Source organism: Mesocricetus auratus, unplaced genomic scaffold (assembly GCF_017639785.1).
Source record: "Mesocricetus auratus isolate SY011 unplaced genomic scaffold, BCM_Maur_2.0 Super-Scaffold_100004, whole genome shotgun sequence".
NCBI classification, from domain to species: Eukaryota; Metazoa; Chordata; class Mammalia; order Rodentia; family Cricetidae; genus Mesocricetus; species Mesocricetus auratus.
The window spans coordinates 45,446,448-45,468,955 of record NW_024429189.1 but is presented as its reverse complement, the minus strand read 5'-3'; the positions used below and the strand labels follow the sequence as shown (position 1 = coordinate 45,468,955).

The window sequence follows — 22,508 nt, the reverse complement described above, 5'->3', positions numbered from 1 at the left end:
CTCATCTTCCAGAACCTAAGAAATCCCCCTTCTTTGACATCAAGCCAGTATCAATAGATGTTATTGCTGGTGAAAGTGCAGATTTTGAGTGTCATGTTACTGGTGCTCAACCGATGCGAATCACTTGGTCAAAAGATAACAAGGAAATCCGACCTGGAGGGAACTATACTATCACATGTGTGGGCAACACTCCCCATCTGCGGATTCTTAAAGTGGGCAAAGGAGACTCTGGTCAATACACTTGTCAAGCAACCAACGATGTTGGCAAAGACATGTGCTCTGCTCAACTCAGTGTAAAAGGTATCATTGCGTAGTATTTGCCAAGATTTGTTCTTTAATGTCCTTGTGTTGTTGTCTTCTATGTGTCTAAATTTTTTTCTGGCTGGTTCCATAACTCAGTGTAAGAGCACTTCTGTTGCCTATGTGAAGCCCTGTGTTAAATCCTTCAGTCGTGTCAAAAGTGAGAAGAACATCGAGTTTTGCCTGGTTTGTTTTTCTTTTTGCAAACCTTACATTATAGTTTATGCTGGCTTGGAACTTGTAGAAATCTTCCTGTCTCAGCTCCCTTGGAGCTAGGATTACAGGTGTGAGACACCATTTTCAGCTGTCTTGAGTCTTTAAATGTTTGAGTTAAACTAACAATTACATTTGAATTTATGCCTGCATGTTAGAAGAGCAATAACCAAAGATTTGCCTTCTCTTTATATTATTTAAGAAGCAATCTTTCTTTTTTCCTTTTTCCCTTGTTCTTTTTATTAGCATTTACTGATTGTACAAAGTAATGGGTTTCATTATGACATTTCATACATGTCTATAATATACTTTGATCTTTTAATCACCTCTTCCATACCCTGCTCCCCTCCCACTGCTCTCCCTTCTCTACCTCCAAGCCCTCCTCCTACTTTCATGCATTATCTCTATTATTCTCTTTAATTATTATTGCTACATGGATTGGATAACAAATCAGAGAGCTCATAGCTGTGTAAAACTGACTCTTCCTCCTTCTGCAGTCCATCAATTGCTTGTAGCAAGGAAGTATTCTTTCATTGAACTTCGTTTAATGTAGTTTCAACTCTTAACTTTCCCTTTTCATCATTTCTTGTTATATAACATCTGGTTTATCATTACAGCATTTTGATCAAATATATGTGCAATTATACCAGCTAGTATGCTTTATCTTATCTATCTAAACTGCATTATGTCATCACATCCAAATTCTCTGATAAATATTTTAAATCACCTAATTGGAAAGAAGATAACTTACTTTACCATGAAATCATTAGAAAGTTCATTCATAATAATAAGTCTGTTAACATGTGAGCTTTGGGGATTCTCAACTGCAAGGATAAACTTTTAACACATGATTATCTCTTACTGGCTGTTTCCTTTGGTTTAATAGAACCTCCCAAGTTTGTTAAGAAATTAGATGCTTCAAAAGTTGCGAAGCAGGGAGAATCCATCCAACTGGAGTGTAAGATAAGCGGCTCCCCAGAAATCAAAGTTGTGTGGTTCCGGAATGACAGCGAACTTCATGAAAGCTGGAAATACAACATGTCCTTCGTTAATTCTGTGGCACTGCTTACCATCAATGAAGCCAGTGCTGAGGACAGTGGCGACTACATCTGTGAAGCTCACAATGGTGTTGGTGATGCCAGCTGCAGCACGGCCCTGAAAGTTAAAGGTTAGATCCCTCTTCTGCTCCCTTCCTTCTCTTTAGTATGCTGCTTATGGCCTCAATGTCTCAGGCTGTCCAAATATCCAGGAATGAGCTCAGACTGGACTTAGCTTGAGGATTTCTGGTGATGAGATAAAACCCAGCATTCCTCAGGAATTTATGAAGCCAGTCCCCATTCAACTTGGTGTTACAGACTTATTGACAACTTATAAGGTTCAAAAATTTAAATCTTCCAACTCTTAAAAGTTTATAAATTGTTCTGTGTCAGTGTGTGTTGTCATTATTCACAGCAGTCACTCTCAATGATCTTCTATTCATAACTAAGATCTCTAGATTCTAGAAACTAGGTGTGTAGATGCTAATACCATTTGTCCTCTTTGGTAAGCACTTGATCTCATTGTTCATCCTCTTTTCTTCTGGTAGCACCTCCTGTTTTTACCCAGAAGCCTCCTCCAGTTGGAGCCCTGAAAGGTTCTGATGTGATCCTCCAATGTGAAATTTCGGGAACACCCCCCTTTGAAGTGGTATGGGTTAAAGACCGAAAGCAAGTTCGAAGCAGCAAGAAGTTTAAAATCACCTCCAAAAACTTTGACACGAGTCTTCATATCTTTAACCTTGAAGCCTCTGACATAGGGGAATATCACTGCAAAGCCACTAATGAGGTGGGAAGTGACACATGTGCTTGCGCTGTCAAATTCAAAGGTTTGTATACATAGACACAAACACAAAAAATAAATGTGCTAATTCCTTTGATCCGTTCCTGCTCAACTAATAGCTAATATGACTGTGACTCTTGTTTTTTTTTTCATTTAACCATGAATTTCTTTCATCAGAACCACCACGGTTTGTGAAAAAGCTCAGTGACACGTCCACTCTCATTGGGGATCCTGTGGAATTACATGCTGTGGTAGAAGGTTTCCAGCCCATTTCTGTTGTCTGGCTGAAAGATAAAGGTGAAGTCATCAGAGAGAGTGAAAACATTAGGATTTCCTTCATTGATAACATTGCAACTCTCCAACTGGCAAGCCCAGAAGCATCACATTCTGGAAAATATGTGTGCCAAATCAAAAATGATGCCGGAATGAGGGAGTGTTCAGCGGTCTTGACTGTACTAGGTTAGTAGCAAAGTAGATCTCTGAGAACAGGGGAAGTTAATTGACCTATAGTCATTTCTTGAAGATGTGACTCTTATCCAACTATCTACTGACTATAAGGTGGATTTGTTCTCAATGCAATATACTTCTTCTTCTAGAACCAGCCAGAATTGTAGAGAAACCAGAACCCCTGACTGTCACCACTGGAAATCCCTTCACATTGGAGTGTGTAGTAGCTGGGACTCCAGAACTTTCAGCCAAGTGGTTCAAAGATGGTAGAGAACTGTCTGCAGGCAGCAGATATCACATTACATTTGCGAGAAACCTGGCTTCCCTTAAGATCCCCTCTGCAGAGATGAATGACAAGGGCTTGTATAGCTTTGAAGTGAAGAACAGTGTTGGCAAAAGCAGCTGCACTGTGTCTGTCCACGTCTCAGGTGAGTACGATGAGGCTTTGATGGAGACAGCTCCTCCAGTAGGGGCAAGAGTAGAAGAAAACTTCCTAAATGGAAACTATTCTTCTCTATAGATCGCGTGGTTCCACCTTCCTTCATCCGGAAGCTGAAGGACACAAATGCCACCCTGGGGAGCTCTGCTGTTTTGGAGTGCCGAGTGTCAGGCTCAGCCCCAATTTCAGTTGGCTGGTTTCTGGATGGAAACGAGATTGTTAGTAGTCCCAAGTGTCAGTCCAGCTTTTCAGATAATGTCTGTACTTTGACTCTGAACTTACTGGAGCCCTCTGACACTGGCACATACACGTGTGTAGCGGCCAATGTAGCTGGCCAGGACGAAAGTTCTGCAGTTCTGACTGTCCAAGGTCAGTGTACAAGGATACCCCACTGCTCTCCCCACTGTCCAGCCTGAACTGCCTTTTGTGTTCCTTTCCCCATCTTAGTTTCCTTTCCTTTAAGTAACAAACACCTCTTTTCTCTTTGTCTCCCTTCTATCCGGGCTATTTAGAACCACCATCTTTTGAACAAACTCCTGATTCTGTGGAAGTGTTGCCCGGAATGAGCCTGGCATTCACTAGTGTCATTAGAGGCACCCCTCCCTTCAAGGTCAAGTGGTTTAAGGGCAGCAGGGAGCTGGTGTCAGGAGAGGCATGCACCATTTCTTTGGAAGACTTCGTCACCGAGCTGGAGCTGCTTGAGGTGGACCCACTGCAGAGCGGAGATTATTCTTGCCTTGTGACCAATGATGCTGGTAGTGCTTCCTGTTCCATGCATCTCTTTGTGAAAGGTGTGCTCTTTTATCTAGTGCCCATTTCTTTCTAAAATCCTTCTGCTGCATCATCTGAAGGCATATGCTTACCCTCATACTTTCTCCTTATAGAACCAGCCACCTTTGTTAAAAGATTGGTTGATACCAGTGTGGAGACAGGCAACCCCATCATTCTGGAGGTGACCTACACCGGCACCCCTCCCATCTCTCTGAGCTGGATGAAGAATGAATATCCTCTGTCACAATCTCCCAACTGCAGCATCACCACAACAGAAAAGTCTAGCATCCTGGAAATTCTTGAAAGCACAATAGAGGACTATGCTCAGTATGCTTGCCTGATAGAAAATGAAGCCGGGCAAGATATCTGTGAAGCTCTTGTGTCTGTCTTAGGTGTGTTGACAGCTAGCTCCTCCTACCATTGTCTCTTCCTATGAAACATTGTCTGCTAGTTGGGGTTAACTGATTGATTGCCATCCTTTGTATCTTAGAACCACCTTACTTCATTGAACCCCTGGAACATGTGGAAGCAGCTATCGGAGAGCCCACGACTTTACAGTGTAAAGTGGATGGAACCCCTGAAATCAGAATTTCTTGGTATAAAGAGCATACGAAGCTACGATCGGCTCCTGCATATAAGATGCAATTCAAAAACAATGTTGCCTCATTAGTCATCAATAAGGTGGACCACAGTGATGTGGGAGAATACACATGCAAGGCAGAAAACAGTGTGGGGGCAGTTGCTTCTTCTGCTGTGCTCGTTATCAAAGGTGATGATGGTTTTGCTTGACGAGTCTTGCTGTGTGTTGACAAATTCATTTTAATAAGAACTTTTCATGGATAGAACTAGGCTATAGATGTTTTCTCTCTTTGAAATAAGGATTGTCTGTGACTTCTTTCTTAGAGCGTAAACTTCCACCTTCCTTTGCAAGAAAACTGAAAGACGTCCACGAGACTCTTGGCTTCCCGGTTGCATTCGAATGCCGCATCAATGGCTCGGAACCCCTTCAGGTGTCTTGGTACAAGGATGGCGTGCTTTTAAAAGATGATGCTAATTTGCAGATGTCTTTTGTGCATCATGTCGCCACTCTGCAGATTTTGCAGACTGACCAGAGCCATGTCGGTCAGTATAATTGTTCCGCTTCTAATCCTCTTGGGACTGCTTCATCCAGTGCCAAGCTCATTCTCTCAGGTGAGCTGAATAACTCATCATACTGTCCTCTTCATGACAAAACAGCTTCACCACCTTGGGAAAGCATTGGGGCCATTTGGTTTCTATTCCTTGTCTTAGAGCATGGACACTGATATCACCATGTTGGTCTTCCTTCTCTCCAGAACATGAAGTACCTCCCTTCTTTGATTTAAAGCCAGTGTCAGTAGACCTTGCTCTTGGGGAAAGTGGCTCTTTTAAATGTCATGTCACTGGAACAGCACCAATCAAAATCACCTGGGCCAAAGACAACCGTGAGATTCGCCCTGGAGGCAACTACAAGATGACTCTGGTAGAAAACACTGCCACTCTGACTGTGCTCAAAGTAACCAAGGGTGATGCTGGGCAGTATACCTGTTACGCAAGCAATGTTGCTGGAAAGGATTCTTGTTCTGCTCAGCTCGGCGTGCAAGGTACTCCTTAGTGTGAAGCGTCAAAATCTTTCATATTTCAGTGTCTTAAAATGTAGGTGGGTAATATGCCTGAGGATTGTGTATAGAACCTAAGTCTAGTAATAAGAAATGATCAAAAGAGGCTAGAAATACAGCTTGACAGTATAGTGCTTGCCCAGTATGTGTAAGGCCATGTTTCATTAGATCCCTAACATCTTAAGACAGAAAGAGATGGAGAGAAGGAAGAAAAGAAAGAAGAAACAGAGGGAGGTGGAGAGGAACAGAGAGGTCACAAATGAATTCAAGAGCTTCTAAATGGGAAAATACCTTGAATTTGTTTTTGAAATAGAAAGCTAGAAAAATATTAACTGGAAAAATTTTTTTTCAAATTCTGCTAATAGAGATTAAGGAGAAAATGAACAAACATGTTCCCTAGAATTGTAAGAAAAGCCTAGTTTGAAAAATGTTATCACAGTGTTAAAAAATTCCAATAATTCAAATGACCTATTTTCATAGTGCTTAGTAAATTAATGAATTCATTAACCTCTAAAACACAGCACCACCCCAAACTATCAACTCCTTCCAGAAGAATCAGGTCAACTGTGAGGTTAACTTCTGTTTTTCCACCAGCTCTTCTTAATAATAAAAGAAGTCAGGGCCCATGCTGAATGCTATTTGAGTATCCTTTCTTCTATCCAGGCTTAATTTCTATTGGTTAATTATCCTATGTGAGCCAAGAGATGGATATTATAATTGTCTCTTCCTTCATAGCTGCTGTTTCAAGTAATATGAAATGGCTTTAAGAGCTCATTTAATTTCAGACTTTTCCAGTGTAATTTCATCTCCATATTTTAAAATTCTGAGTGTTTAGCCTATTCAAGTCTATTATTGAATTCAAAATTATCACTTGCTAAAGACTCTGCTTGTGTTTTCTTGCCCTGTACTTAATGTGTAACTTAAGAACTTAAATTGTTATTCTTCTGAGTATTTTTGCCTGCATATTGTAATTCACTCTGGAAATATTATTAGCCTGGATGTTTACTATAAAATATTTTTATTTTACTTTAAAAAAAAGAAGTCAGGGGGCTATGTGTTACCTAGGCTTGCCACCTGGACCAAGGGTTTCCAGGTTCTTAGCATCTTATTCAAAGAACTGAAGAAGCACACACAACTAGCAAAGGAGCAGTGAATTATGTTCAAGAGTCATATGAAAGTTCATGCTTGATACTCTGCAAGGTAACAGCAGAGAATGGGATTTACCCAGGAACTGCCTGGTGACTGGGAGAAGAGCTGGTTGCTAGGTCTTGGATGTGGAGGTCTTGGATGTGGAGACGTTTGTTGTGATTGACAGGCATGGGTTGTGTGTATACCCAATTCATTGTGCGGGTCCTTTCGCAAGATGCATCTGATTATAATCATATACATTCTCAATCATGCACAAGCCTTAAATGATAAATAAGGAATTTTCCCAGAAGTCCATTTTGAGGACACAGTTTGTTTTAGAACACATGCACCCAAAATCTATGAAAGGTGAACAGACCCAATGCCTCTAGTTCCAGGACATGTATCAGGGTGTATTTGACCACAAAAGGGAGGTTTATTAAGAGTTAATAGGGAGGTATAGACCAAAGTAACCATGAATTTCTTTGGGGAGGGAAGAGCCTACAGTTTGACACAGGTAGAATCTTGGATTGAAAAGCAGGGCTTAAGTCAAGCAGGGCTCCAGATCGTTAAGATACCCTTATATATGCCTGTCTCCTAGGATGTAAATACCACAACACTCAATGTTATGCAAGAATTATGGTGTGTTTTTCAAATGATTATCTAAAATTATAGGTTTACCTCAATAGACTTCTAATAAGTTTTAGTATTTTTAAGCTTCTTGAAGTAGCAGTTCATAAACCTCTGAGGGCTTCTGTGATGTTACCTGTGAGCTCAGCCATAGAAAATGATTCAGCTTCTGGGAAGCAGGTTGTATAATAGAGAGCTATCAGGGCCTTCTCCTTCTTTCTCTAGCCACAGTTTGGTGCTGGGTGTTCACAAAACATAAACTTACTTAGTAATTTTCTACTTAGGTATCACTTAACTTCCCTTCTCTAAACAGCATTAAATGGATCTGTCTCCTGTAGGTGAAATGCACTCTGAGATTTCTCTTTTCACCTCATCTGTAATACATCTATCTGTTCTGTCTCTTGCCTTGTGCTTTCTTCTCGGTCCCCTAGAACCACCCAGGTTCATTAAGAAGCTGGACCCATCACGGATCGTGAAGCAGGATGAGCACACAAGATACGAATGCAAAATAGGCGGGTCTCCAGAAATCAAGGTTTTGTGGTATAAGGATGAGGTTGAAATTCAAGAAAGCAGTAAGTTCAAAATGTCATTCGAGGACTCAGTGGCCGTGATGGAGATGTACAGTCTCGGTGTGGAAGACAGCGGGGACTACACCTGTGAAGCCCGCAATGCAGCAGGGAGTGCCAGCAGCAGCACCTCCCTGAAGGTCAAAGGTCAGGCTTTGCTCCGCCTCCACCCTGCACATCATCTCCTCTCCTTGTTCACTGCATGCTCAGTTTGGGTCTCCTCTCCCACAATGTTTTAAAACTGTTTAAGAATCCAATATTTTAAAAAAAATGGGAGAGATGTTTTCTCCTTTTCTCCAGTGGAGTAAAAAGCTAATTCTTACCCTTGTCTAAATATGTAATCTATCCTAATGGGCTTTCCTTTTCCCCTCCCAATTCCAGAACCACCTGTGTTCCTCAAAAAGCCTTTTCCTGTTGAGACGCTTAAAGGAGCCGATGTTCACCTGGAGTGTGAGCTTCAGGGAACGCCTCCCTTTCAAGTCTCTTGGTACAAAGACAAGAGAGAGCTCCGGAGTGGGAAGAAGTACAAGATCATGTCTGAGAACCTGCTCACGAGCATCCACATCCTGAACGTAGACACGACAGACATTGGGGAGTACCACTGCAAAGCCACAAATGACGTCGGGAGCGACACTTGCATTGGCTGTGTCACTCTGAAAGGTAAGAGTCATTCTATTCTCTCCTGCTTACCGTTTTCCTTCTAGTTTTAATGATGTAGCCACCTTGGTGTTTGATTTTATCCATAGCAATCTATTCCATCTAAATCCTTCCATGTTCTGTCTACTTCCTTTTTCTAACTCATACCAAAATCCCCCAACTTAGCAGTGGGTCTTCCTTGGACTTTAGGAGTCTGGATAAGACACTATTCGGACCCCTATTTTGATACTGACTTGATACAGACTCTAAGGCAGTTGTTCTTAACCTTTGGGTCATAACCCCTTTGGGGGGTCAAAGGACCCTTTCAGAGGGGTCACATAACACCATCAGCAAACACAAATATTTACATTCTGATTCATAACAGTAGAAAAATTACAGTTATGAAGTAGCAACAAAAATAAGGTTGTGATTGGGGTCAGAACAACATAAGGAAGTGTATTAAAGGGACAAAGCATTTGGAAGTTTGAGAACCACTGTTGTAAGGTCTTCTCAGTTTCAATGCTTCTTATTTACAAAATGAAACGTTACATTATCATGGGGCGGGGGAGGTGATTACACATTATCCATATGAGAAAAATACTATCAGTCCCATACATGTTGAAGCGCTGTCTTCCCGTTTGCTCTCCTCAGCACCACCGCGATTTGTGAAGAAGCTCAGTGACATTTCTACCATCATTGGTAAAGAAGTCCAGCTGCAGACAACAGTCGAGGGCGCTGAGCCAATCTCAGTGGCCTGGTTCAAAGACAAAGGGGAAATTGTTAGAGAGAGTGACAACGTATGGGTCTCTTACTCGGAGAACATTGCAACCTTACAGTTTTCAAGTGCAGAACCAGCCAATGCTGGCAAATACACCTGCCAGATCAAAAACGATGCGGGGATGCAGGAATGCTACGCCACACTGTCAGTTCTCGGTGAGTAAACAGGGTGTCCTCATAAATACAGGGCATGCATGCATGCCTGGTATCTTTAGTTGTGTTTTTCTTCTATGTTACTTTAATTTATGTGATGTCCATCTATTTCAGAGCCTGCAGCAATTGTGGAAAAGCCAGAACCTGTTAAGGTCACTGCAGGAGATACCTGTACCTTGGAGTGTATGGTGTCTGGAACACCCGAACTCAGTACCAAGTGGTTTAAGGACGGAAAGGAGCTCACAAGTGACAGCAAATACAAAATAAGCTTCTTCAACAAAGTCTCAGGCCTTAAAATCATCAACGTGGCACCTGGTGACAGTGGAGTGTACAGTTTTGAGGTGCAAAATCCTGTGGGCAAAGACAGTTGCACCGTCTCAATTCAAGTTTCAGGTTGGTTGGCCTGTTCATTATCTTCCTGACAGTGGGGACCCAGTTGTTGTAAGCAGGAGAGAGGCTTCATCCTTCACAGGGTAACCTGAGTCTTACATCCTTGAATGTTGCAGGGTTAGAAGCAGCAGACACATACACAGATAGAAGGAAACCATACTCAAAATTGCACCCCTTTCTTTGGGAAGAGCCCTTAGGAAGTCAACTCACACGTACTTATTCTCCAGACTTTACATTGTGCGATCTCGTGGGCAATACTTACAGGATCTTTCGAAAGAGCCAGGCAGATCTGGTGATATTCCACCAAAAGAATCTCTCTCTCTTTGAGTTACTTTATTACCGATGCCCCTTCCTTTGTTTGCTTTCATCATTTTCAGATCGAATTATCCCTCCTTCGTTCACAAGAAAACTGAAAGAGACAAACGGTCTGTCCGGTTCCTCCATTGTGATGGAGTGCAAAGTCTATGGGTCACCCCCGATCTCTGTCTTGTGGTTCCATGATGGGAATGAGATCAGCAGTGGCCGGAAATACCAGACCACACTGACAGATAACACATGTGCCCTCACTGTGAACATGCTGGAAGAATCTGATGCTGGTGACTACACATGTATAGCTACAAATGTGGCAGGCTCTGATGAATGCGGTGCCCCTCTGACTGTGAGAGGTCAGTTCAAAACACAGTGATATACGACCACATTGCACAAAGGACCGAGCCACCAAAGTTCACAATAACTGAAAATTTCCCAATTTGTGCTTTTTTTGATTTAGAACCGCCATCCTTTGTTCAGAAACCTGACCCTATGGATGTCTTAACTGGCAGCAATGTCACTTTCACATGCATTGTAAAAGGAACGCCTCCTTTGAGTGTCAGCTGGTTCAAAGGTAGCAGTGAGCTTGTGCCTGGGGCCAGGTGCAATGTGTCTCTGCAGGACTCAGTGGCTGAACTGGAGTTGTTTGACGTGGACACGTCCCAAAGCGGAGAATACACGTGCGTAGTTATCAACGAAGCTGGCAAAGCTTCCTGTACAGCACATCTCTTTGTGAAAGGTTTGTTTGCTATTCTGTTTATACAATTAAATGGCACAAAGTCGTCAGATTGCTGTGCCTGTGTGTGTGGGTGTGTGTGTGTGTGTGTGTGTGTTTAATGTTTTTTATCACTGTGTTCACACCAGCTCCGGCCATATTTGTGAAGAGACTCAATGATTACAGCATAGAGAAAGGCAAGCCCTTGATCCTAGAAGGGACATTCTCTGGAACTCCTCCCATCTCTGTTACATGGAAGAAAAATGGCATAAATGTCAGTCCTTCCCAACGGTGTAGTATCACCACAACCGAGAAGTCAGCAATCCTAGAAATCCTGAGCAGCACTGTGGAGGATGCCGGGCAGTACAACTGCTACATTGAAAACGCTTCCGGCAAGGATTCCTGCTCAGCCCAGATCCTCATACTAGGTTTGTTATGATTGCACACTCATAGCCTCGCGCCCAGTCAGTGGTCCTGATGTCCTTCATGGCTGTTTATCTCTTTTGCTGCAGAACCACCATATTTTGTCAAGCAGTTGGATCCTGTGACAGTGACAGTTGGCGACTCTGCATCATTACAATGCCAGCTTGCTGGGACTCCTGAAATTGGAGTCTCCTGGTACAAAGGAGATACAAAACTGAGGCCCAGTGCCACTTGCAAAATGCATTTTAAGAACAATGTTGCTACACTGGTTTTCACCCAGGTTGATAGCAATGACAGTGGAGAATATATCTGCAGGGCTGAGAACAGTGTGGGAGAAGTATCTTCTTCTACTTTCCTGACCGTTCAAGGTGAGCGTGTTTTCAAAGCAAGGGGATATGTGCTTTACTTAAAACATTTACAAAACCCAATGAAGGCCTTTAGGAGGAAATCAAAATGCCACTTTGGGGCTTAAGTAATTCCAGTTAGAATTAGCAACTTACCCTCTTTCCTGGGTGATCATTTTAGTTTTTTTTTTCCTGAGGATCTTGCTATATATCTCTATTAGATGAAACTCACTAGGTAGACCAAGTTGGACAGGTTGATCTTGAACTCATGGATCATAAACTTTGCCTCCCAAGTGCTGAGATTATGGGTGTATGCTGCCACACCTGGATACACTTTTTCTACTTCCTTTGTTTATAGGGGCATGGCAACATGTTCAGTTGGAAAGATCATGCTACCATTTGCCTCTATAAATTTTAAAGGAATATAAGTGACTTATATTTTTAAATTCACCTAATGCCTGTCTAATTCAGATTGTTAGAAGGCTTTTTAATAATCAGGAGGTTCTGCTGGGTGACCAGAGATAGGCCTCCAGCTGACGAGCATCTTGTTGGCTTACAGGTTTTGCTCTTTTTTGTTTTGTTTTATGCCTCTTACTGCACAACCTTCTCCAAAAACTCACATGCTCTTTCCCATCTCCAAATTAATTCAAGAGCTGTTAACACTCCATCAGTTCTTTAGAGAGATTTATGTACATTCACAGGATGTCTATAACTCAATGTAAAATGTAGAGCTGTGTTCATTGCCTTAATCCTGTTCTTACAGAGCAAAAACTTCCACCATCATTCTCTCGACAACTGAGAGACGTACAAGAAACCGTGGGATTGCCAGTGGTTTTTGAGTGTGCCATCAATGGATCAGAGCCCATCTCTGTGTCTTGGTACAAAGATGGCAGGCCACTGAAAGACAGTTCAAATGTGCAAACATCGTTTTTAGACAACATCGCCACTCTGAACATCTTTAAGACAGACAGGAGTCTTGCAGGCCAGTACTCCTGCACTGCTACCAATCCCGTAGGCTCTGCTTCCTCTGGCGCCAAACTGATTCTTACAGGTTAGTGGGTTCTTCACACACGTTTCTGTAATTGAAATACTTGTAATCGCATAGAAAATTTGAAAGGAAACATTGCTGTTTCTTCAATGGGCATGGCCCAAGTCTGGAATCTGAAATGGAACCTTCTTGTAATCTCTCCTTAGAGGGGAAGAATCCACCCTTCTTCGATATTCCTCTGGCCCCTGTGGATGCTGTGGTAGGAGAAAGTGCTGACTTGGAGTGCCATGTCACAGGGACGCAGCCCATCAAGGTCAGCTGGGCCAAGGACAACAGAGAGATACGAAGTGGCGGGAACTACCAGATCAGTTATCTGGAAAACAGTGCACACCTGACCATCGTTAAGGTGGACAAGGGTGACTCTGGACAGTACACCTGCTATGCTGTGAATGAAGTTGGAAAAGACTCCTGCACAGCCCAACTTAACATAAAAGGTAGATGGGACTTTGCATAGGATGCAACAACCTGTTTTAACAGTACTGGGTCTGTTATGATAGAGAGACTCTGGGGAAGCAGCTGAAAACCATGTGAACATGTTTAAGAGGGGATAGGTTTGCATAAAGAAAAAATGATGCCACTTACTCCATATTTCATGAAAGTTGATATGTCCTCCTCTACCCTAAGACTGCATCTTTTTTTCTCAAAAATGCCTGGTCCTGTAATATCTGTGAATCTTTCCCATCAGCCATCCTGTTGGAGAACAGCTGAGAACTAGCCATGGGAACACAGACACCCAGGAGCAAGGGCTGCTGTGCTGGATTTGACTAGTTTTCCCTGATACTCAACCAAAGAGAGCCCCCCCTTCCCTCCCTTGAAAACTTCATGGCAATAACTTACCTCTATTTGTGTCTGGGTTACCTCACTCAGTATGGTTTCTTTTAGTGCAATCCATTTGCCTGCAAGTTTCAAGAATCCATTGTTTTTTTCCACTGAATAGTACTCAATTGTGTAAATCTACCACATTTTCTCTATCCACTCTTCAGTTGAGGGGCATCTAGGTTGCTTCCAGGTTCTGGCTATTACAAATAATGCTGCTGTGAACATAGTGGAACAGACATCCTTGTATGAATGTGCATCTTTTGGGTATATGCCTAAGAGTGGAATTGCTGGGTCTTGTGGAGAGGGAGCTGGGATTGACATGTGAAACAAGATTGTTTCTAACCTAAATTTAAAAAAATAACTTACCTCTATATTCATTTATCTTTTTAATTTCATACAGAGCGCCTCATCCCGCCAAGTTTCACGAAAAAGCTGTCTGAGACAGTGGAAGAGACGGAAGGGAATTCATTCAAACTGGAAGGGCGTGTGGCAGGTTCCCAGCCTATAACTGTTGCTTGGTACAAAAACAATGTAGAGATCCATCCGACTTCCAACTGTGAGATCATATTCAAGAACAATGCACTGTTGCTTCAAGTCAAGAAGGCAAGCATGGCTGATGCAGGCTTATATACGTGCAAGGCAACAAATGATGCCGGCTCTGCCCTGTGCACGTCTTCCATTGTCATCAAAGGTTAGTTGTCTTCACAGACAAGACTGGCCCTTACGTTGTTCTTGACATACTTCCATGTGTGTACCTTCTGAAATCTGGGCTCAGTGTTGAGTCACAAACAAAAATGCACATTATTTAATGGGTTGTCGTCATTCCATGTATGTTTGGTAAAAACATGTGATTCACAATTTCATTATGTGACTCCAGGTAGATTTCACTTAATAAGTGGACTCAAATGTGATGTCCCCAAATTCATTCCAGTAGCTAGAATTCAAAGCCTTCTTCGACATGTGAGCACAAGTGACAGGTATTTTGTATAAAAGCATTTGAGCATTTTTTAAACTGTTGCAGACTATTCCATTGACTTTGCTTAATCCCAGCTACAATCAGAAACATTTCCTTTTGTTTGTAAAAAAGAATCATTCTTACTATATATTACTCTTATCATTTGGTCTAAAGTTAAATAGTAACACCAGAAAAAAATGGTAAAATTTGCTCAAAACTATATTTGGATAGAATATTATATATTATTTTAGGAATATATTATTATTTTAAGAAAGGAAGAAGTCTGCTTTATCTCAGGTCTTTCTTATCTGATTTTCTAACTAATGGCTTCCGCCAGATAATAAGTTTACAGACCAGCATAGTTATTGCATACGTCAACTTTCTAGAAAAGTGTGGAATGGTTGCTGCAGGTAAGCTGACTGGCTACCTTGGAATGTACCAATGAATCTAGTTTCAGTACCTGTGCTAAAATGTAAAGTGGTTTATTCTCATGATGCTTTTATGGAATTCTGAGGCCATCTATCTGTAGAGGTTTATTGAAGTAGTATATACCAGAAGTTGTAACCACGAATGTGGCCTCATTTTATCTATTGGTCACAGAATCATCAAACCACTAGAGAATGATAGATCATTACACTGTATGTGTCCATTTTGTCGTGCAACTCATCTTTGTTTTCAGTTAAACACTAAGCTTCCACTCTTAGTTTCTTTGGGCTTAGAGTAACTTTAGCTTTGTTTAAAATCTAAAAATGAACATCAGTGAAACTCTCGTTAAGATTTGGGCACATCTTATAACTCTGATGGTGGCTTTCTGTTGCATGAGTCAACAAACACCGCTGCTCTACACTAGCAGAATTCCCTCATAAGCCTTTAGGTTTAGAGTTAGGCAAAAAAATGCTGCTGCCTGTAGTTTTAAACAAACCGAAACTGTGCTGCACAGCACAGACGTTGGTGGCAGTGCCAGAACAGTATTTGTGGAGCTTAATCGGGACACAGCTGCTGTGGTGGTTTGTGGGCAGCTTGGCAGCTGTTCCTGTTTGTTTCTAAATCTTTATTTTTTTTAGCCTAACAAATGTTTACACATGAGGAATAAACTGTCTTAGGATTCCATCCGCCACAGTGTCCACTGTCACCTGTTGTAGGGAAGCTCTTTTTCCCGGTGTTCAGTTTTTTTAATGCCACATAATGTATCCTTCACTGTATGTTTCCTGTTCTCCTCTTGAACATGCCTTTTCGATTACAGAGCCTAAGAAGCCGCCTGTGTTTGACCAGCATCTTACTCCAGTAGCAGCCAACGAGGGAGATTTTGTGCAGCTCAGCTGCCATGTGCAGGGGTCAGAGCCCATTCGAATCCAGTGGTTGAAAGCTGGCAGGGAGATAAAGCCTTCTGACAGATGCAGCTTCAGCTTCGCTAGTGGGACAGCTGTGCTGGAACTCAAGGAGGCGGGGAAAGCAGACTCGGGAGATTACGTGTGTAAGGCTTCCAATGTGGCTGGAAGTGACACTTCCAAGTGCAAAGTGACCATCAAAGGTACAGATACCAAGAAAGTATCACGTGCATTAAGAAGCCACCCATGGTGGTTAGTTAGCGATAACTTCTATGAGAATGGCATTAGATGAGTTACACACATCAGCTACTTGTCACTTGTAATCTGCAGCCCTCTTATAATGTAAGTATCCAGTGATTAAATGGAAATGGTGTCAATGCAAAGTATTTAAAGTTACCCAGAGTCCACCAACCTATTTCTTGAAACTCTTACAGCGTATTCACAAGGATATATCCAGTGTAGTTCCCAAAATGATGCCATACTAATGCAATGAGAAATAGCTTGATGCCATAGCCCAGGGCAAATGTATACAATAAAGTCAAGTCTATAAATGCCAGGTTGGATGCTAGTAACCCATTATAGTTCAACCTATTATAGTTCTCACTGGAATGAAGGTCTATGAAACTACTTTGCCACTTATAACTCATAGCTAGTGAATCTTGGAATGCTTAGTATTTATGACACTCGCAAGCTCTTAAAGTTTGTTTAACATACCAGAGTACTTATCACAATTTTCAAGTTCTTGTACTAACAAAGCTTGGAAACGTGTGTTTCAGAAAAACCGACTGCGGCCCCAGCCGCTAAGAAGGCAGCGGTGGACGGAAAGCTCTTCTTCGTGTCAGAGCCTCAGAGTATCAGAGTAGTAGAAAGTGAGTGTGCAGCCTCATCCATGAATCACTACTGATTTCATTTCAAAAGCACCGACTTGGCAAGATTATTTTTTAATAAATTCATTTTCACCCATTCCTTAGAAACCACTGCCACATTTATTGCAAAAGTTGGAGGTGACCCAATCCCGAATGTTAAATGGACAAAAGGAAAGTGGAGACAACTGAACCAAGGAGGCCGCATTCTAATCCACCAGAAAGGCGACGAATCAAAGCTGGAGATCCGTGATACCACGAAGACCGATTCTGGGTTATATCGATGCGTTGCCTTTAACAAACACGGTGAAATTGAGAGTAATGTCAACCTACAGGTGGATGAAAGGAAGAAGCAGGAGAAGATTGAAGGTGACCTGCGTGCGATGCTGAAGAAGTAAGTCTGCTCAGAATCGTGATGGGGGCCTCTGCCTCACAAGGGGTCCTCGGGAGGCGTGGACCAGCTACTGTAAGACTCAGTACTAGACAACGTGACATGGCTCAGGAGTGAGTGACCAGTGGATTTGATGCTGAGTGATGCTGAGAAACAAAGAATGAGACACATCCAAAAAGCTCTTAAACAAAAGGAAGTTGACAGATACTATGTGTCCAAATCCGAAAAAGCTTTCTTTCACACGTTTTTTTAATGCTCTAATTTCTTAGATCAATTATTTTAAACATTCCCATAATCAACTATTTCAACCTAATTTGTGTTTCACCATAATCATTGAATTATCACTTACCTTTCATTTCTGCAGTTCTTTTTCGTGGTGTGTGATATTTAAATTAAGTTTCCAGTTGGTATTCCACATAACTATCATTATTTGAGCTTCTGGTTACAAGGCTAATGGGCATGTTTCTGCATTGTTTCCTTCCTTCAGCTCATAGATCAGATTTCAATACTATGTAACAACGGGCCAGTCTTAATCGGTTTCATCACTAAACTGACTTTTTTTAAAATTGTTTTGGTCAACATGTTAAAATTAGCATTTCTTAATAAAGAACAGTCAACTGTTGAATAGTGAGGGGAAATACTGAGACTGGATATCCTTGAGTCATGTTAGACAGTTCAAACTACTAAGTTGAAGATATGTGAATGATCTTACCTTTTGGGTTTTTCTTTTTAGGACTCCAGTCCTAAAGAAAGGATCTGGGGAAGAAGAAGAAATTGACATCATGGAACTTCTCAAAAATGTGGATCCTAAAGAGTATGAGAAATATGCACGCATGTATGGAATCACCGACTTCCGGGGCCTCCTTCAAGCCTTTGAGCTGCTGAAGCAGAGCCAGGAGGAGGAGACACACAGGCTGGTGTGTCCCTTGTTGTCGCTGCATCCTCAGAAACAATCTTTGTCGAGACACCAAACGTCTTTCATATTAGCAGAATTCCTTGAATTCCCAGAACACAACATTTCTGAGAAACAATTTACTATAACCTATCTATAAACCTTACTATAACCTAACAACTATCAAGAATGGAAGTCAGAGGGCTGGAGAGATTGCTCAGTGGTTAATAACACTGGCTGCTCTTCCAGGGAACCCAGAACCCACATGCCAGCTTATAGCTATCTCCAACTCTGGTTCCAGGGAATCTGGTGCCCTCTTCTGGCTTACAACCACACTTAAATGTGGTGCACATACATGCATGCCAACAAAACACACATACAAATAGAAAAATAAGTCTTTTAAAAATGCCAATGCACATAAACAAAATTAATCTTTAAAAACCAACAATACACATAAAATTTTGAAAAGTTGAAGGAATATAATAATAGTCATGTACCTGCTAATTCAAGTTTTTGTTCCTAATGTATTATTTTTCCCCTCAGGAAATTGAGGAACTAGAGAAATCAGAAAGAGATGAAAAGGAATTTGAGGAACTTGTATCATTTATTCAGCAAAGGCTGACACAGACAGAGGTAAAATGAACTGTGCTAATAATAAAATATACAGAATTATTACTGGGAATTATAAGGGAAGGCTGACTAACACATGTTAATTCTTCTAGCCTGTCACCTTGATCAAGGATATTGAAAACCAGACAGTTCTGAAAGATAATGATGCCATCTTTGAAATTGACATTAAGATTAATTATCCAGAAATCAAGCTCTCCTGGTACAAAGGGACTGAAAAACTGGAGCCCAGTGACAAATATGAAATAAGAATTGATGGTGACCGGCATACACTCAGAGTCAAAAACTGTCAGCTTAAAGATCAGGGCAATTACAGACTGGTTTGCGGTCCCCATATTGCCAGTGCCAAGCTGACTGTGATTGGTAAGTTAGAAACAATTTTAAAAGTCTTGTGAGATTGCCATTGAGCACATCTGCATTTGGTGCTGATGCTGAGCAACGTGTGTCCCTGTATCACAACAGAGCCTGCTTGGGAGCGGCATCTCCAGGATGTTACCTTGAAGGAAGGCCAAACTTGCACCATGACGTGTCAGTTTTCTGTGCCAAATGTGAAATCCGAATGGTTCAGGAACGGCAGACTCCTTAAGCCCCAAGGCAGAGTGAAAACAGAAGTGGAGCACAAAGTCCACAAGCTGACCATTGCAGACGTCCGTGCCGAGGACCAGGGTCAATATACCTGCAAGCACAAGGACCTCGAAACTTCAGCGGAGCTCAAGATTGAAGGTGGGTGCACATCTGGGCAGAGTCACTGGCTGAGCACTGAGCACCAGAAAATGTTGTGCAGGCCCCTGCTCTCTCTCCCTCAAAGAAATCTCAAAGGGTCCGTGTTCTCTTTCTCCCACACACTTGTCCCTGTGTCAAAACCCACACTGTTCGAAAGGAAAATATCCAACCATGCATTTCTTTCAGATAAAAATCGGGTTTTAATCTAGATTGACATTTGGTTTTTTTGAATGGTTGTTTTCTTCTTCAAAGCTAAACTTTATAATTCTCATATCTATGACTATGGATCCTAGAATAAAATACTGGAAAAGGCAAAAAGCTGTAGATACAAATCTAAAGCACTGTGATTAGGAATTGCTCTTTTGTGGAACTTACTTTGACTTTATGCATATGAAATTTTATACATAAAATTAACAACGTATGTGATAAGCCGTGGCTGTTTTATAAAAAAATATCAATTTCATTTAAGAATTCTAGTTCTACTTTCTGACTCTCTGAAGTAAATCTTCTGACTTAATTACTTAAGAGTTAAGTTTTAGGCCACTAACCTTGAACTATCCCGGGAAATTTCGTACTGTGTCTCATTATTTGCTACCATTTTCATTGTTAAAACAAAATTATATAATCTTATTTTCAGAGGCGTTTCGGGTTTCTGAATTATTTTACAATGAATATTAGTGCCTCATTTTAAAATTAAAAATTTGAATAGCTTCACAATAAAGTTGAAAGTGCTAATTATTTCCAAATACATAAATGGCTTAAATATATTCCCCAGTGACAAAGCTCACCAGAATATCATTTTCTACATGATGCACATGATAACATGTGTGTGGTAACAGATTTCCAGATCCATTTCAGGGAAAGCCTGCCCACTCCCAGTCATGCTGCAAGCACCATGATGTCCCCAGGGAGCTGGTGACAGTATTTACCTATCTGTGCCCAGAAAACAGGTTCTGAAATTTAGAATTGCAAATTTCCTGTTGAATTTAAAGTCATCCCTAGGGAAATCTCTATGAAAGAGGAAATTCTAGATCCTAAATAGCAAAAGAAAATGATTTTCTTGAGGTAAGAAAAGGCTTCACAGAGGAACTGAATGCGGGATTGCTTATCTGTTCTCTGATATAAACTCTCTTATTTCGTGAACAGTTTTGAAGTTTAATTTAACGTTGGGTCCAAATCTCCCTCCGGCATCTCCTTCATATGAATATTTTAAGGACTCTTGGGGACTTCTTTACACTTTCCACTATCAATCCTGTAGGAATGCCCTGAAGATTTAGAACAGTTTGATTACTAATGCAAGAATGTGTCACTATTTTTCTGCACTTGCATCTGGGTTTCTCTATTATTTTATGAGTGAATAAATCTAGAAGCCAAGCATGGTCACACACACCTGTCATCCCAGATACTTGGGAGTCTGGGGCAGGAAGATGGCACATTTGAGGTCAGCCTGGGAATCTTAGCTAGACTTTGTCTCAAAACAAAAAATATTTAAAGTACTTGGATTGGTATAGTTAGTGCTTCTTTGGGAGGCCCCAGGTTCAACAGTAGTACCACAAAAATAGATAGATAGATAGATAGATAGATAGATAGATAGATAGATAGATAGATAAGCTTATTTCCCTGGTTTTGTTGGCATACATGTATACCCTATAATTCCAGCACTTAGGAGACCAAGGCAGGAGAGAGCAAACCAACATGATGAAACCCCATTTCAACCCCCAAAAACTTTTAAGTAAAGAACTCACAGTAGCTGAGATTCCTGTCTATACACTCTAACTTTGAATCCCTTTGGTTTTGAACAGCTGAACCAATTCAGTTTACAAAGCGCATACAGAACATTGTGGTGAGTGAGCATCAGTCGGCTACTTTTGAGTGTGAAGTGTCCTTTGATGACGCCATAGTGACCTGGTACAAAGGACCAACGGAGCTGATTGAGAGCCAGAAATACAACTTTAGGAATGATGGCCGCTGCCATTACATGACCATCCACAATGTGACCCCAGATGACGAAGGTAATTGCACGGACACTTTCCTGGTGAATATATAGCATAATCCTCACCTTCACCTGTTTCTGATATTTTCACCCTTTAAGTGTGCTTACATTCTATAGTTCTATGTGATGTTCTTTAAAACAAAAAGAAAATTTTTAAAACAAAAAGAAAAATTTTAAAACAAAAAGAAAATTCAGTAAGCACATTGTGTTTAGCTAAAGAAGTGTTTTAGGAACCTAATGTCGAACGATTATTCTCTCCAGGCGTCTATTCAGTAATTGCCCGACTGGAGCCCAGAGGGGAAGCAAGAAGCACAGCAGAGCTGTACTTAACAACTAAAGGTGAGGGCAGGTCACAGGAATGCACCACAGCCCTGTAGGCAAGCATCTTGCCCACACAGTTCTACATACAAAAACGCTCTCTTTTTCTTTTGCAGAAATAAAACTTGAGATGAAGCCTCCTGGTAAGTTTTCTTTTTCTTCTTCTTTTTAATCATTGCTTACCATAAGTTCAGTGTTAGTATAGTTTTATGAATACAGAAGCCCTATATAAATGCACAAAGTTACTGTTTCTCTTTTCAGTAAAATAATCTTGAACAAAGTGCAATGTTATACTTTATGAATTTGGAAAATAGAGGTAGTAAAAGTTGCTAGTAAGAACATACAAATAGAGTAAATACAGAGTTAAGCGCTGAACTGTGCCATGAACAGTAGAACCTGAATTATTGTTCTGACGGTGATGTTGGGGTTACCCAAACTATGAGCATGTGTTATCAGTTCCCCAATGCTTATCACTATGTTACTTCCAGATATTCCTGATTCCAGAGTTCCAATACCAACCATGCCTATCAGAGCAGTTCCACCTGAAGGTAAGATGCTCCCCTTAGATAGAAACCAGAGCAAACATACAGTTACCATTATAGATATTGATGTTGCTTGTTCTAATTAAGCCCCTGAATTGATAAGTGAAATGCATGAGAAGTCTCTTAAAACATGGTGTGGATATGTATTTTTTTTCCAGAAATCCCTCCTGCAGTTGCTCCTTCTATCCCTCTTCTTCTGCCATTACCTGAAGAGAAGAAGCCACCAGGAAAGCGTATTGAAGGTATTACATGACAACTAACTAAAGTGGTAAAACCAAACTTGGACTGACTGTGAAAATATGACTTCATATAGATT

General features: G+C 41.2%; 1 protein-coding gene across 18 annotated transcripts in view; it reads left to right on the top strand.

Annotated features, from left to right (window-relative positions):
• Positions 1–22,508, top strand: part of Ttn (titin) — a 273,546-nt gene that overhangs the window by 86,856 nt on the left and 164,182 nt on the right. For all 18 annotated transcript variants that reach the window (XM_040745671.1, XM_040745672.1, XM_040745669.1 and 15 more), the window contains 34 exons: positions 13–300; positions 1,400–1,681; positions 2,099–2,377; positions 2,509–2,790; positions 2,928–3,206; positions 3,299–3,586; positions 3,730–4,008; positions 4,102–4,380; positions 4,479–4,757; positions 4,892–5,179; positions 5,323–5,610; positions 7,812–8,093; positions 8,328–8,606; positions 9,234–9,515; positions 9,627–9,905; positions 10,280–10,567; positions 10,672–10,950; positions 11,076–11,354; positions 11,439–11,717; positions 12,457–12,744; positions 12,888–13,175; positions 13,961–14,251; positions 15,759–16,046; positions 16,620–16,712; positions 16,815–17,100; positions 17,831–18,014; positions 18,533–18,622; positions 18,712–18,979; positions 19,079–19,339; positions 21,142–21,351; positions 21,594–21,671; positions 21,767–21,793; positions 22,139–22,198; positions 22,351–22,434. In XM_040745671.1, coding sequence (XP_040601605.1) covers positions 13–300; positions 1,400–1,681; positions 2,099–2,377; positions 2,509–2,790; positions 2,928–3,206; positions 3,299–3,586; positions 3,730–4,008; positions 4,102–4,380; positions 4,479–4,757; positions 4,892–5,179; positions 5,323–5,610; positions 7,812–8,093; positions 8,328–8,606; positions 9,234–9,515; positions 9,627–9,905; positions 10,280–10,567; positions 10,672–10,950; positions 11,076–11,354; positions 11,439–11,717; positions 12,457–12,744; positions 12,888–13,175; positions 13,961–14,251; positions 15,759–16,046; positions 16,620–16,712; positions 16,815–17,100; positions 17,831–18,014; positions 18,533–18,622; positions 18,712–18,979; positions 19,079–19,339; positions 21,142–21,351; positions 21,594–21,671; positions 21,767–21,793; positions 22,139–22,198; positions 22,351–22,434 — 8,154 coding nt within the window. The remainder of the gene's footprint in view (positions 1–12; positions 301–1,399; positions 1,682–2,098; positions 2,378–2,508; positions 2,791–2,927; positions 3,207–3,298; positions 3,587–3,729; positions 4,009–4,101; positions 4,381–4,478; positions 4,758–4,891; positions 5,180–5,322; positions 5,611–7,811; positions 8,094–8,327; positions 8,607–9,233; positions 9,516–9,626; positions 9,906–10,279; positions 10,568–10,671; positions 10,951–11,075; positions 11,355–11,438; positions 11,718–12,456; positions 12,745–12,887; positions 13,176–13,960; positions 14,252–15,758; positions 16,047–16,619; positions 16,713–16,814; positions 17,101–17,830; positions 18,015–18,532; positions 18,623–18,711; positions 18,980–19,078; positions 19,340–21,141; positions 21,352–21,593; positions 21,672–21,766; positions 21,794–22,138; positions 22,199–22,350; positions 22,435–22,508) is intronic.